This window comes from Pomacea canaliculata, linkage group LG10 (assembly GCF_003073045.1).
Source record: "Pomacea canaliculata isolate SZHN2017 linkage group LG10, ASM307304v1, whole genome shotgun sequence".
NCBI classification, from domain to species: domain Eukaryota; kingdom Metazoa; phylum Mollusca; class Gastropoda; order Architaenioglossa; family Ampullariidae; genus Pomacea; species Pomacea canaliculata.
In genome coordinates, this window is record NC_037599.1 from 4,859,101 (window position 1) to 4,874,266 (window position 15,166).

General features: G+C 41.9%; 1 protein-coding gene across 1 annotated transcript; it reads right to left on the reverse strand.

Annotated features, from left to right (window-relative positions):
• Window positions 1-2,935: 2,935 nt before the first annotated feature.
• Window positions 2,936-11,794, reverse strand: LOC112574406 (post-GPI attachment to proteins factor 6-like). The gene is made up of 13 exons (XM_025255463.1): window positions 11,564-11,794; window positions 9,160-9,340; window positions 8,780-8,981; window positions 8,480-8,619; window positions 7,369-7,643; window positions 6,887-7,086; window positions 6,521-6,694; window positions 5,982-6,166; window positions 5,634-5,779; window positions 5,136-5,314; window positions 4,671-4,940; window positions 3,956-4,175; window positions 2,936-3,366 (listed from the first exon to the last, which is right to left on the reverse strand). The coding sequence occupies exons 1-13, from the start codon at window positions 11,646-11,648 to the stop codon at window positions 3,212-3,214; spliced, it is 2,412 nt and encodes an 803-aa protein (XP_025111248.1). The 5' UTR covers window positions 11,649-11,794; the 3' UTR covers window positions 2,936-3,211.
• Window positions 11,795-15,166: the final 3,372 nt, after the last annotated feature.

Genomic DNA, 15,166 nt, shown 5'->3' on the forward strand with positions numbered 1-15,166 from the left:
CGCCGCCAAGTTCCTGAAATATACAAGCAGTAACCCGGCGCTGAGAACTTTGGTCAAGTACTCAAAAGGGCGTGTTGTCACTCCTCGTTATGGCAATAAAAGTTGGATGTGACATGCATTTAATTTACAAACTTGGAAAACTTCAAATTTTACGTCTTTATTCAGGTCCATTTGTGGATATTTTTAGTTAAAGTGAATAAAGCAGTGATAATGTCAAGCAGCAGTGAAGGAAGATAAGTGGTGCAAATTCTTTGCCTTCTTCCCACCTCACAGTCAGTATTGCATCTCGTACGATAAAATATGGGCGAGAAAAAATTGAGGATAGCAAAGAGAGGTAAAGTCCAGTCAGACCTACCTTCTTTCCAACTTTTCTCCTATCCAACAGCCCGAAATCAAGCAGCATAAACATATATAAACCCCAATGATCGTGGAAAGAATGGAGATGAAGGGGTTAAAATAAGGTTCTTCCTCAACCTCGCTGCTGAGGACTGACAGACATCAGGGTGTTTATATCAGTACACAGCATGCTTAACACAGTATTGCAAACATCGAGTAAGTATTCATGTCACTACACAGCATTCACAACACAGCATTGCAGACACAGAGCAAGAGTTCATTGATACAGATCATGGACAACAAGTTGTTGTAGATACTGAGCAAGTACTTGGCAAGTACATTCAGTCAACAACACAAGCTCCATGTTTAGAGGCTGAGCTCCTTCCTCCCACCCCAGCCCACCCACCAAAGAAATGGTATTCCTTGGAGACTGTTGTGTCTTTGCAAACTTTGTTAGCTTTTAAAGCTTTTACAAATTTCTGAAGACAGAAATTAGGTTTTTTGAAGTAGGCGGGACCCATGACAGCAAGATGAAGCAAGTGGTAAGGCATGGGAGACAACTATTTAAACACGGATGTAAGAGGATGATGCGTAATACCAACGCCAATGGCGTGTTACACATTGATAGTAAAGAAAATGTATTTTTTGTCTGAGACAGTGGCATTGCTAAATAAGGTGTCCAGTCACTTAATCCCCAGACACTTCATCCCCGACACTTCATCCCCGACACTTCATCCCCTAGACTTTTAATCCCCAGACACTTCATCCCCAGACACTTCATCCCCGACACTCAACAACAATTTTCATATCATATTGTTGAAGAACATTAAATTTACTAGCTTATATAAACTTTAACTAATGTTGTAGATGTTCAAATGACGTTGAAGTTAATAGCATGATTTGAATTTGAATTTCAATTAAATTTTTCGCTGACTTCATAATTTTTATAGTTAAGGATTTAGTTTAGGGATTAAGTGTCTGGGGATGAAGTGTCTGGGGATTAAAAGTCTAGGGGATGAAGTGTCGGGGATGAAGTGTCGGGGATTAAGTGACTGGGAACCGCTAAATAAACATATAAGTATAACGACTTAGCTTCGTTTATTAATAACTTTTTTAGCATAATTTGAAAGTGCTCATCGGCATCTGATATATTTTTCGCAGTTAACTTGTCTATTATCTTACCTGAACATTTCTTTCTCATACACGCACGCATGAACCACGAAGATCAGGTCTTAATCCGTGAGAAGTCTCTTGGTGACGATACTAGAAAACAAGTTTTTACGATTTGGGGTTCCCTACTAAGAGAAAAGAGAAAAAAAGCGAGAAAAAATATACAAGAGAAAAAAGCAAATATTTCATTAAGGAGATGCAGTTATTTTCAGGTCAAACCAAAAGATTATGTGAAAGAAAGATGAATAGACAGCTGGTGAATGATTAAGTACACACATATTTGAGACTTTGCTTTTTCAAGCGGATGTAAAATAAAGTGGGAAATGAAAATGCACTGGCACGGGAGATAAACGCATTATACGAGATGAACACATTGACGGAGTTATATACCTTGAACCACACACTATGCAGACTTCCCTTCCCACTTTACCATTCCCACCTAGCCCCCTCAAAGCTAATGAGCTTCATAAAATGTTGCTCGTATATAGCACTAATTGCTTGTTAAAGCAATCCACACACACACACTGACACAATTTAAACAAATAGAAAAAATTAATAAAGAGAAAACAATCTTAAGTAAGTTAGGAAAGGATTATTTTATGAAACAAAATTTGTTAAATTTGTAGCAATTAGAACCTGAATGCTTTCTGTAAACGAAGCAGCTGTAAGTACTTAAAGCAATTAATATAAAAAAAAAACTTGCTGTGCTCCTCACTTTTTCAAGTTTTTTGCCCACACTAACCACAACCACCATCATTCCACTAACGGTGACTAACCCATCCCAGCTTGCGGAAGTCATACGTTGAATTTAACTCGACATAAGGGCGTAAACATAAAATAACACACAATCGAAAGTTTGGAGCTTTTTCTTTAAAGATTTTTATTTATTTACCTTTATATATAAACGTATTTACTGAAACCAACCCAGGTAAACGTTTTAAATACTTTAGTGGATAAAGTGCACAAAATATCAATGTTTGTGTGTGTAACCACACAGTAGCGAACACATTCCAGCCGTGTAACAATAACACAAGATATACACTAGTATAGAGTAAAAATGAACAGTCTGCTAAAATTATGGAGCTGACAGTGCATAGTAATAAATCAGACAACATCTTGTGTCACGAACTGCACCAAGTACTGGCTTACACCCAGGGGGTGGTGACAGGTGGTGTGGTGGTTGTATACAAGACAGCAAGTACCGAGCCAAAAGGTGAATTCCGACAAAATTTGTCTATTTTGACTATTTAATAGTCTGTGGGAGCAGAGGCAGACGCCAGACGGGTTCTTTGTGTCTCAACCTTTTTCTTCTCGTGGGAGGAACAGTTTTTAAACACTCCTGACAATGCAGATGTTGTTGTTTGTTGGTTGTTTTTGTTGTTGTTTGTTTGTTGTTTGTTGCTTTTAACTGTTATTTTTGTTGGTTGTTTGTTGTTGTTTGTTGGTTGTTTTTGTTGTTAGTTGGTTGTTTGTTGTTGCTTGTTGGTTGTTTGTTGTTGCTTTTAACTGTTATTTTTGTTTTGTGAAAAAGGAGGTTCAACTGTATGACAAAATTATGTAATTACAATAAGGTTTAAGTGTATGGCAAAGTCACGTGACGTTGATAAGCAAATTTGACAATAACTAGTCAAAGTGAGTATGTGATCTTGCAGCCGACAGGTTTACTAATGGAGTCCGGATCAGCAGTTCGTCCAGCTTGGGAGGTTCAGCCGTACACAGTGACGTCACTAGGGGCAGGGGGGCCGCGGGCCGGTGTTATCAGAGGGGTCCGTTCAGAGACGTTGACATAATCATGAGAAGCTGGTGCGGCGTCTGGTATCTCATTGTAAGAAAGGATGGACTGGATGCTGGTCGCCTGGTCTGCAACACATCAACACACGAACATCGACAGAGTTCATATGCAAAGACTGCCTAGAAAGCCTTGGTGCAATCATTGTCCACTAGTGGTCAGTACACTGAATGTTTTATAGACAAGTCTCTTTTCAGATAAAAAGAAAAACAACATGAGATTAAACAATTCAGGAAATAACAAAAAAAACAAACCTCTCTCTCTCACCCCATCTCTCTAAGCGTGTGCATATGTGTGTGTGTATGTGTGTGTGAGGAGAACGATACTGCCTCCCTTTAGTAGGATTTCATGTTGTCCCATTATTTAATTTTGAGTAAACAATCTTATAATAGCCACAATGAGAACACAGAAGTTACACAAGCATTAACACAATAGTATAATAAAATTAATTCAAACATTAGCTCTGAGTAAGAGGATTTCAACGTTACCCTAAATCAGAACAATATAACACTTCAAAGTCTCAATACAACGACCTACAAAAAAGTTTCATCCAGAATAAAATGGAAAAAAGGAAAAATAAGCAACAACAACAACAACAACAAAAAAAAAGAATCCCCACCCGAGATTTTATGTATAAGTGCGCAACACTTGAGTACGAACCTTCACCGTATATATCCTTTGGCCGGGGTGGGATGAGAAAACAAGGAGCCAGCATGAGAGCGAAGTGCCAGAAGCTGTGGGAGTACTGGTACTGTGACATGTCAGTGACACTGAAGTTGACCACGATCCCGGTCAAGGCCAGCAGCGAGCCTGGCAGCAGACAGAACAGGTATCGCCGCCATGATGGGAAGAGACTGCGGCGACGCCTCATCTCCAGACCCTGTTGATGGCACAAACAAACATCATCCTTGGTCCGCCTTCACCTCCTCTTCCTCCTCCTGGCTCAATATCTCATTGTTTATTGCAATTTTTATTATTTAACATTCTGGATTTACCTATTTTAATTACAGACTTCTATGATTTAATTATTAAATCTCAAGGTACATCACAAGAATACACTTTGATCACGACATGTGCCTATATATATAGCTCACGTCTGTACAAACGTCGCCGGTTGTAGACACAAGAGGCAAGACGACGACCGACCACTAATTTTTATTACTGGACTGCTGACAAACGATTTTTTTCCAGACTACTAAAACGAGGCAGGTGTGTACAAAGCTTCCGGTTTAGTCACATTTATTGTTTAGGCTCGCCGAGACTAACAGCGGAGAGCTTCGCAAGAGGCTAAGCGTTGGTCTCGGTAGACAGACAGCAGTCCACCTATACACGTCCGCGGACCGACAGAGGGCGCTGTGGTCCGCGCGCCACTCACCCAGCTGATGACGAGCACCAGGCCGGCCACCGCCACCAGGATGACGTGGGCCACGGTGTTGTGTCGCTCGTTCTCATCGCTCTGCACGGCAGCGACGACCAGCGCCCCGCACATCAGCAGCAGCGTGCGCCACGACTCCCTCACTCGCGCCATGGTCACCAGCAGCGCCCAGAAGCTCAGCACGGAGCCCAGAAAGTCGCAGAAGCTGAGGGTGTCGTAGTCTGTGATGCACAGTCCGTACACCTCATTAGTGTCGCAGGCGTGGTAAAACTTGGACCGAAAAAATAGATGAATAAAAATAATTACAATTATTTTTTAGATATAAAAATAAAAAGGCACATGACTGTCATAGGAGTAAACGAATTTGTTTTTTGGAAAAAGGACTACATTTGTAACAATAAATATAAATAAAAATTAATAAATTTAAAAATGAAATCTTTGAGACCATCGGTGTGGTCAGCTTACGGTGGAAAAGAAGAAGGTGAAAGTAAAGATGGCGGCTAATGTGAAGAATCGTCGGTGCAAGGCCAAGAGGATGGATGGTAGGAAGAACAAGTTGCTTAATGTCAGAAGGTACACGGCTTGTAGTTGCTCCCCCTTGCTGAGGCCGTACGTGGCGTCGCTGCACGTCATCCCTCGGTAACCTGTCACACGTGGAACTTCCTTCCTAGCCACTCGTGCGATTTATTTGAGACACTCGTTTTAACAACATATTATTATTGTTATTACTTAATCGCTTTGCGACGACGACGGTGATAATGGTGCTGGTGGTAGTTAAGGAGATGAAAGTGAATTCGACGGTTCAGTTAACGATTATAAAATTACAGCCTGTGGTTCAACGTGTTATTTATAAAGAGTCATTTAGTCAACTACTTTTAAAATAATTTAAAAAAAGAAAATTATCATTGAAATATCAAAACAAATTAAATTCAAATTATTCAGTCAGCACTCAGTGGAACCTACCGGCCTGACAGACACACGCGGAGAAGACTGTAGTGGCTTCTGAGAAGAGTTGGCACTGACCAAACTGACCACACTGTCCAAAGCTGCACTGGGTTAACCTCAACGACACGTTGACCATAGGGGCTGTGCTGCATGGCTCAGGTCCTCTGCCAGGTAAGATGACACATGAAATCAATCATCACGGGTCTTAACGAAGGGTCACCAACGACTGCCTCGCTGACCTCGTATACTTGTACACGGAAATCGAAGGAAGGAGAAAAGTGAAGAGGGAGAAATAATAGACGGAAAAAAGAATTAAAGAAAGAAAAGGAAAGAAGGAATGCATTTAAAAGAAAATACAGGACTTACCCTTTGCCAAAACACTGACTCCGCAGCGCCAGGTACCACACACCTGTGCTCGGAAAAGGCAGGTAGGAGGAAGCAGAGGTATAGGAGTCGTTCACAGCCAGGTGCAGGCCGTCGGGGCAGTTGTCCAGGCTGCTGTTGTAGGGCAGTCGCCGGGGCATGGCGCACAGCCACACCCTCCCTCGCCACTGAGGACAGAGAAGTACAGTCGTGCATCAGCAGCTGGCGAGGGCTTTTCTTCGACCTCCACGTGTAATGCTATGGTATTCTTTCCCCAGAGATTGATTTAAAAGAAAAAAAATATACACTGACCCTTTCACAGCTGGGTACACCAGATCCCTCCCCCGCCACCCTTCGTCAGGTCTGCCCTAGCATCCGGGGCATGAGGACCCTGCCAACCCAGCAGCAGTTATGCTTACCCGCCTGACGTCATCACGTGGAGTTAAGCAGTAAAATACAACAGTCGGGTGGGTGCTGGGTGGTTTGATGTGTGGGGGGAAACAACGTCAAGCGGTGTTCTGATTCTGCGTCCACGCCCTCACCTCCTCTGTCATCAGCTGCAGCTGCACGTACAGCATGCCCCCAGTGTCCACAGTTTCCTGCAGGGTCAGGGTTCGAACATGGGTCGCGTCGTCCGGCACCACAACTTCAATCGGCCGAACAGCGCCATCTATGGACCACAAGGCAAAGTCCACATCGAAGGCGAAGTCTTCGCTCTGAAAGGAAAGGGTAGCGTGACACGATGGACAACTTACTGTTAAGTCACCTGCTACAGTAAGCTCCCTTGAAAAAATGAGTTATCTTCTACATATCTTTACAAAAAGAACCTAAAAACATTGCTAACAATGTTTTCAAGACAAAAAATTGAAGACTAAGAAGACACGATGAACATCCATCAAAGCACGTACTGTTGGTGTATTAATGCGCCCCAGCCTTCCAACGTTCACACACGCCAAGAGGTCATCGTCTGACCCGAGACCCATAGAGACACCGGTAGAGTTGTCTCGCTCTGTTCTCGTCTGCCATTCGTTGGCTGCACTCTCCATGTCATTGCCATACATCAGCATCATGCTATGGACCGCATCGGTTGTGTCTTCAGCCTGGCAGTCTTTGCAAGTTCAGCAGGACACGTGAACAAAGATTAGAAAAAAATGCTACTTTCAGTAACAGTCAACATTTTTCACAGACTTCATCTTTTTGTGAGGCCATTATCAGGAAAAATTTAACCGATGCCTCATACTAAGAGAAAGTTAGCCATTGTTAGTGAAAAAGAGTTACTGAGTATAAAATTTCAGTGATTTTTTATTTGAAACGCTGAAAAGAGATAAAAGGAAGCTCCTCCCTGAGGACTGTTATACACCATCTGTCCATCAGTCAGTTGATCACTCACCTTGAAATCTATAATTGATGGAAAAAGTAGCATTTTCCACTCCATCCGTGTTGTCTAATAACAAGGTAACGTAGCTGTCACCATCTGTAGTAGGGGAGACCACTCTCAAACGACATGGCTGAGCATGCGCACTGCAGTTTACGGAAGTTGACACACTTCCGTCACCAGACAGCGTGTCGGAGGCTGACATAATGACAGGACAGATGTCCACTGTGTCAGCCGTGCAGTTGCTGACAGCAAGTTCATACTCAGTAGCAAAGGCTGGCACTGGCAGGCTAAATATAGAACATTGTGATGAGCCACTGCTCAGCATTCACATAGGAGGAGGAGGAGGACGAGGAACAGAAAGATTACGTGGTGACTGATAAGTAACAAGACTGGTGTCAATTTCTTTCGATTCCAAATCACAAACTCGATGGTTTCTTCCTCAAAGTAATCTCCCTTGAGTCTAACATATTTTCACCCTTCTCTGCCATGCTGCTGTGCATTGCCATGTCCTCTTTATGACCCTCCATACTCCATAGCCTCTACGCCTTCAAAACGGGTTCCCTTGATAATCCCTTCGAGCTTGGGAAAAAGAGAAAAGTCACATGGAACAGAATCGCCCTGAGCATCTGGCAGTTCCTGGCCGAGAAGAACATCGCCATACTGGAACAACCTCCATATTCACCTGGTCTTGCTCCATGTGAATTCCTTTAAAGAGGAAACCATCGAGTTTGTGGTTTGGAATTGAGAGAAATTGTTTGTGACACCAGTATGTTACTTTTTAGACACATCTTGTAAAAGGAAAAAAAAGGGAGGGAAATCTTGTCATAAACGGTTATATGAAATGACACGTCACATCAAAACTATGACACATGGCATTTTTAATTTGAAGCTAAGTTATTTACTCATAAACAAAGAACACCTGAATTAAATGACAGAGCGAGATAGAGAGAGAAAAAAATAAGAATAAGCAAACCATGATAACTCAGGTGTAGTCTTTCAAATGGAATATTAACACGTGCGTCTCCTTTCGCAAACTTTTAAAAAAACTAAACAGGTTCCTAGTACAGTAAACAGTCATCAGCCAGACAAACAGATAAGCAATCGACAGACAGACAGGTAATACCTGTAGGTGACTGCTTCCCCTTTCCTAAGAACGAGACCGTTAATCCCACGTGTGTCGAGTGACGTCATGCCGGTCAGTACTGTGTACACAGCGCGAACGTCCATGACGTAGTCGCCAGCTAACGGCTTCCCCCAGCGGAGCTGCAAGCGAGAATAACACAACTTTCAGCTCTTTGCCAACAAAATACTTTAAAGGATTTATTGGTTGAAATTTAGGTTCTTTGCTTAGTTAAGAACAGCCTGAGGAATCACGAGCACAGCTTGGGTAGTGGGACTGAGGGCCAGCTGATGAGCCACTGACCGCTTCGACGACGTCCTCCACTGGGTTCATCACAGAGGCCAGCAGGTAGACAGAACCGGGTGCTGGGGACTTCAAGGTTAGCACCCAGGTCTTCTCGCTCGTGGTGACGTTGTGGGTCTGCTGGTCGCTAGGCAACGTGAACTGTCCTGGAACAGCTTCATCGTACAGGTGAACCACTGGGATACCAGCACGCCGCAGCGCTCTGGACAGAGATGGTACAGTCTGAGGGTGTATACATAGAAATAGAATAGTTTGAGGGTACATACATAGAGATGATACAGTCTGAGGGTAAATAGAGTCTGGCAGGACGATATTCATTGAAAAATGTACGAAATCAGTTTTGTGTTTGTACGTGTGTGTGTATGCCTGCTTCCACTCACATCACGACTGGCTTCACTGGCTGGTTGATGCCCTCGGCGGCAGGAAAGCTGACCTGGAAGTCAACTCTCAGGACCTGCGAAGGAACCTGGAAGCGCAGAAGGCTGAAGGAGTCCTGCTGTGCATACTGCAGCACGTGCTGTCCGAACACCCACTCATACTGCTGCTGCATCACCGGCCTCCCTGCCACACACCCTCCACAGTTTAAAGAGGGCCTCCTGTTAGGTCTTTACACATTCTAAGGGTAATCACTTATTTGTTCTTTATTTATGAGTATGTATCTGTACTAAGTAGTGAGTGGTATAAACAGATTCCATTGCCTTTGAAGTTAACTTGAAACTGAGAAATTTTAAGATTAAGAATAATTTTTCTCATTGCAATTTAATCTCAGATGGGCTTCTTAGAGCTAGTTTCAGTTAGAAGGAATGAAAAGGAAAATATGTTAAAACCAGAAATCGGAAATTGGTTTTCGTGACTTATTTTTGTTAGACTTGACTGTTTATTCCAAACAGGAGATTATTTCTCTCACCGCTTAATATTTACATCAATATATTCCGTCTACACAAACAAGTGGATGTCTGCGCGAGGTTATGGTCGGGGTTACAACAGTTTGCATTGGATGTGGTTGTTTGCTTCCTTGAGAGGAGCTCGTAAAAACACGGGACCTTTTAAATCCCACCACAGTGAGACCATAACCTTCCTCTGAAAAACGCTTTCGATATCGTTTGAAGCGAATCATCATGTCGGGACCAAGACCTTTTGCGCCCCACATTGTTATTAAACAATTCACTTCTCATCATCAGTTTCGCCGTGATGTAGCCTTAGTTGCTGGCACAGAACCAACCCAAATTTGATGGCTTGGTTGTCCATTTTTAACTTGTAAAATCTCTAAAACTCAACCAAATCGCTTAATTTTTGTTTTAGAATGAAGCTAGAACTGTCAGCTGACACATGACATACAATAACGATGCGAACAACTCTAGAATCCCCAAAATGAACTAGCTCCATATATTATAAAAATTTGTCATGACTTTTCTAACAACCCAATATTTTTCAGTCTTTGACCTGTCAAAATGTGTTTGTGTGTGTGTGTGCTAAGAACTTATTTTAGACTCTTAATATTAATAGTGCCTCCCTCCACTCTGTACTTCTCCTCTCCTCCTGCTGAACTGTAGCAATAGACTTTGGTTCATGTATCAGGCGGGAAGTCCATGGTTTTCCCTTTCGGTTTCAACGTGTCTGGTATTTCTCTGCGGTTAGAAGTGACCCGTTAATCAGTTTAAGACTTTCATCTCTTACCGGAAACGAATTCGCTGTCAAGATGTCTACACGTTCGTAACCCTTAACCCTGCACAAGAGGTCAGGCGTAAGAAGTCCGAAACATATTTCGTTGAATTAAAAAAATTAAATAGGTGATTGTGCAATAAAGTTATTTTGCTACCCAGAAAGGGGTGGAATTTTATTGGGTGCACGTTCACGTGAAGATTACTAATGTTGCTAGACTTGGTTTAGACGGAGAGGTCGACATTTTTTCACAGAAGAGGCGAGCAGTGAGGAGCGATAAGCTCTCATCACACAATGATGATCAAGCCTTCTGCTGGCTTCTGGACAGAAGATATATACACATATACACGAGTGTACTATTTCTCTCTCTCTCTCACACACACACACGCACGCATGAACGCACGCGCGTGACCACATAAATCTTCCAGCACTGTCACGCCCAATCCCTAGTTCTTAATATTTTATGTGCTTTACTACAAGGAAGCGAATGCATCACGAACATTATAGGTTAATTAAGGTTTGTGACCGATGATGGCGTTCACACAAGAGAGCGAAATGTGTAAATTGTCAGGTACTCTGAGCTCCGATCGTCGAGCGACGACAGTTACTCCGAGCCTTCTCTCCTAGTCCAGACACAGACTGTGTATAACCTTTTAGAACATTATTTTGAGGATGTAAGCTTGTTAATGTATGTAATGTATATAATCATATTAATGGTACATGTAAGTATTTTATTTTGTGTAAATAGTGTGGCCACCATACCAGGATAGAACAATTATTGTTGGATTATCAATGAGGAGATTAAGCACTGGAGAGAGCGTGCAACCCTCGAAGACAGAACCTGGCCAGACACCCGGTCTGTGAGTCCATCGTGACAGGGATTGCAACTATATGAAGTCTGCCCTTCCACTACATTTGTTATGGCTTCAGACATCGTTTGCCTTCCCGTGAGAAAGTATTTTTGAAATACTTCCTTCGTCGCGACCCCCTGTTCCTGTCTTTTTCTGTGCTGCTCCCCCGAGTATAGCTCCTTGTGGGGGGCACTTCCGCGAATAGTGAAATGCATCAGACAGGCAGACGACACACAGGTGACGAGGTCACAGGAAAAAATGTGCGGCTTACCTGCCAAGTCCTTGCCAAGTGTCGCCCCGGCAAGGAACAGGCTCCCAGCAAGAAGTGGGAGGATCCTCCATCTTTCCTGCTCCATTATGGCGATGTGCAGGTTGAGCTTCAGCGAGAGATGACTGACTTTCGATGTGTTGCCTGCAGCAACTCTGTGTTTACTGTGTCGCTTGTTGTCAGTACGGTGACATATGTATCGAGCTGGCGGGGATTTCCTGAACTGCGTGCTCGCGGGTCGACTTAGCGACCACAACGAGGCTGAGGGTCACGCGCTCGACTAGCAGACGACAAGTCGGGAATTGTTCTCAACGAGCTGCTGCATGAGTTGTTATATTATCCTTTTGTTTTTGTAAATGAGCGTTTTCCTTGCTTTTTGGAACAATAGTCATGTAACTGGTCTGAAGCGGCTGGTATTGTCTCAGTTCGTCCTAAATGGATTTAACTAATATAGGTGTATATATATAAATGCTGTTTTGCACAATTATTATATTAAAATAATTATTAACTTTCTATTTAATATTACCTTATCGTTCTTTTGCATTTAATGCAGATATATTATTCATTTAGGAACTTATGTGTGTTTATCGAGACTGTGTCTGATTGTGGACATACATATTAAAAAACAATATTACCGCTTTTAACCGCTTGCATACATGACAATAAATTATTATGACGATTGGCGCCATTTGAACCAAAAAAGACATTGAGACAGGAGACATAAAAAGAAAGGATAAAGTGGGGTTTCGATCTTTAGCAAAACTCAAACCAAGCCAAAGGAGACAAAAAAAAAAACAACCAAAAAAAAAAACAAACAACCAAAACAAAAACAAACAAACAAACCTCGATAAGAAAATGCAATTAGGATCATGGAACTACAATACTAGGAGACAAACTCGACTACAATGCATTCATTGCTCGTCAGAAGAGGAGTCATCGGTCAACAACTGAGACAGAATTTCATGTCTCTTAAAAAAAGTTTATTCTTTCTTCGTCTCTCTCGCTCCCTTCCTGCGTGCGTGCGTATAAAATGGCAAAACGTGTCGAAGAGTTTGTAGTAGAAGTAAGTCTGATGATGGTGGTCTTGTGAAATGTGACTGCGAGTTGACAAGTGACTGTCGGGTGTGACGAGCATATAAAGTCTCAAATTGTTTTCTTCCACGACTTCCATCCATTGTGAGAAGACGAGACTGACGAGAGGGCCAAATTCGGGTAAATTCAACTTTGTCACGTGATTTGATCTAGGTTATTAGTTCGTGGATAGACTTCGCTGATAACCGCGGGAGACAACTCATTTTGGCGACCGTGAGTGAACTGAATACAGTTGTGTCCCCGGATCGGCGGGTAATGTATTCACTGGCTTAAAATAGCAAACGGACATTTCCGATAGCTATATATAGCTACATCTAGTGGTGACTGACACAAACATTGAGAATGCTAGAAGCAGAATGAGGAGAAGTCCAGCGGAAGCAGCTTAGGATACAAGGGAAGATGAGTGAATTATGGGCTACTGGAATTCACTTCGTCACATATATTTCTTTTGGAAACTGAGAAACCGTTTTGTTCTATTTTTTCCACTTTTTAGATCCCAGCAAACCACTGATAAGGGTGCACGACAGAATGTATGTCAAGAAGAAATGCTCTGCTGTGAACTGGATTTAAAAAGAATGGAATGCCTGTGCCGATTGCAAATCACTAAGCAGCTTATCACATTCAGGATTAAACTCGATCATTTCTTGGGACTTTTTCTGTTATCATCTCTGATTGACTTATGTGTTTGTCTTTTCTAACCTCTAAACATTTTGGGAGAGTGTATCATATAGTTTCACAGAGTATATTCAACTGATTTTAAAGACGACGAACAGTATCTGAAAACAATGACACATCATCTGCATCAAACAAATGAACATAGAACATCAAATCTGGCTGTAGATGAAGAGCGAGAGAGAGAGGTGGGAGGAAAAAAAGAGCGATGAGCTTAGCAAGGATATAAAAGCCAGACAGAGGAGATGGTCTCACTAACATTGAATGTTGCTGAAGGCATCAGACATGTTGTTCCTGATAGAAGGTCTCCAGCATCATGTCTGCTTTGATATCTGACACAATGTTAGTGCTGTTACTACTTCAAGTCCTACTCATCTACTCATCTATTAACAGACAGAACACCACTCAATCAAGAGGAATGACTATCATGGAACGAATACCAGCCTCTACCTCTAATGAATGCGTTGTATATCTAATTATTCACCTCAGCATAATGTAGAATAGATTAGTAAACAAAGCAACATTCTAAAACCCTTTAAAAAATACACAAACTATAAAGCATGTAGATAATCATGCAAATATCAGGTTTATAAACACAAACAATATTGTACGAAAACTATAACAAACTTAACTGCTTTAACAGTGGGAGCTAATATAGTGATTATGATATAGCTAATATAGTGATTATGGTTTTTAAAGGCTTCCTCAGAATGACATAAAAATCCAACCATTGCCGAGTGTTTGTTTGCTAACCACTCTTGTCCTGATAGTACTAAGGGCTACTGGCAGCTGACAGCCAGACAAGCTGTAAGTATACTATTTGTAACACACGAAATGATTTTATTGACAATTTCAAAGATCGGTTCACTTAAAAGGACAAGAGGAGGGGAAGGGGAATGTGAGCCAGCAACTAAGGCTCCATCCTGACAAAGTAGTCATCCCTGTAAACAGATGCCACATCTGAAAGAAGCTAGTTCTTTCTATAAATAGAACGGGTAAACAAAAACTGAAACCAGCCAACATGTAGAAGTTTTATCAAAGAAAAATAAACTGTCACGTTGTCAAAGCCCTCGCAAGCTGCCACCACGACAAGATAGATACGATGGAACTACAATTCTAGGAGAGACACTCGACAACAATGCATTCCTTGCTCGTCAGAAGGGGATCAACAGTTTTATCTCTTAAATAAAGAATTAAATGTCATTTATAACTACTTTCACTTTCTAATGAAATGTGGACATGTATAACCACACTGAACGAGTTCTTATTTAAGTAAGTTCAAATCTCTTGTGATAGGTGAGTGATAATGTTTGTCGCTTGTTGAACCGGGAAGTCTGGCAGTCGCTGATACTGAAGTCCTCGATAAGAGTCCACAACAGACATTACTTTCCACCAGCACCACCAAGCGGGAAGACAACTTCTCAGTCTCGTTCTGCAACAAACAACAAACACGTTTCCAGGTACTGGTAATTTTTTTCTTCACCATATCAATTCTTGCAGTAGTTAACATAGCTGCTGTTTCCGACTCAAATAGTTTACTGAAGTGAAGATGCTTTGGACCATGGAGAACATCACTGCTGTTGGCTCGTGAAGACAACAGCTAGGCACACTGCATGGCTAAGTAGATATTATGTCTCCTTTTTAATATCCCCTACAATTTTATTTCCAATGGCAAAATGTCAGGAAGCTGAAATGTGGATTTCATGCAGTTCTGCGTTACATATTCACCTGATGAATTTCTTTTGTCGCAAAAATTGGAATTCTGCGAAAATTTCGTTTGTTCTCTTAAGATCAGGATATATTTATTCCCTCGTATTTATTAACATACAACGACTTAGAAGA

What these genes read in the sequence shown, in the direction of transcription:
- LOC112574406 (XM_025255463.1), bottom strand. Translation starts at nt 11,648, where the DNA reads ATGGAGCAGGAAAGATGGAGGATCCTCCCACTTCTTGCTGGGAGCCTG. An exon ending in TGGAGGACGTCGTCGAAGCG is followed by an intron (nt 8,620 to 8,779) that starts GTCAGTGGCTCA and finishes TCTCGCTTGCAG; the next exon opens with CTCCGCTGGGGGAAGCCGTT. An exon ending in CATCAATTATAGATTTCAAG is followed by an intron (nt 7,087 to 7,368) that starts GTGAGTGATCAA and finishes GAACTTGCAAAG; the next exon opens with ACTGCCAGGCTGAAGACACA.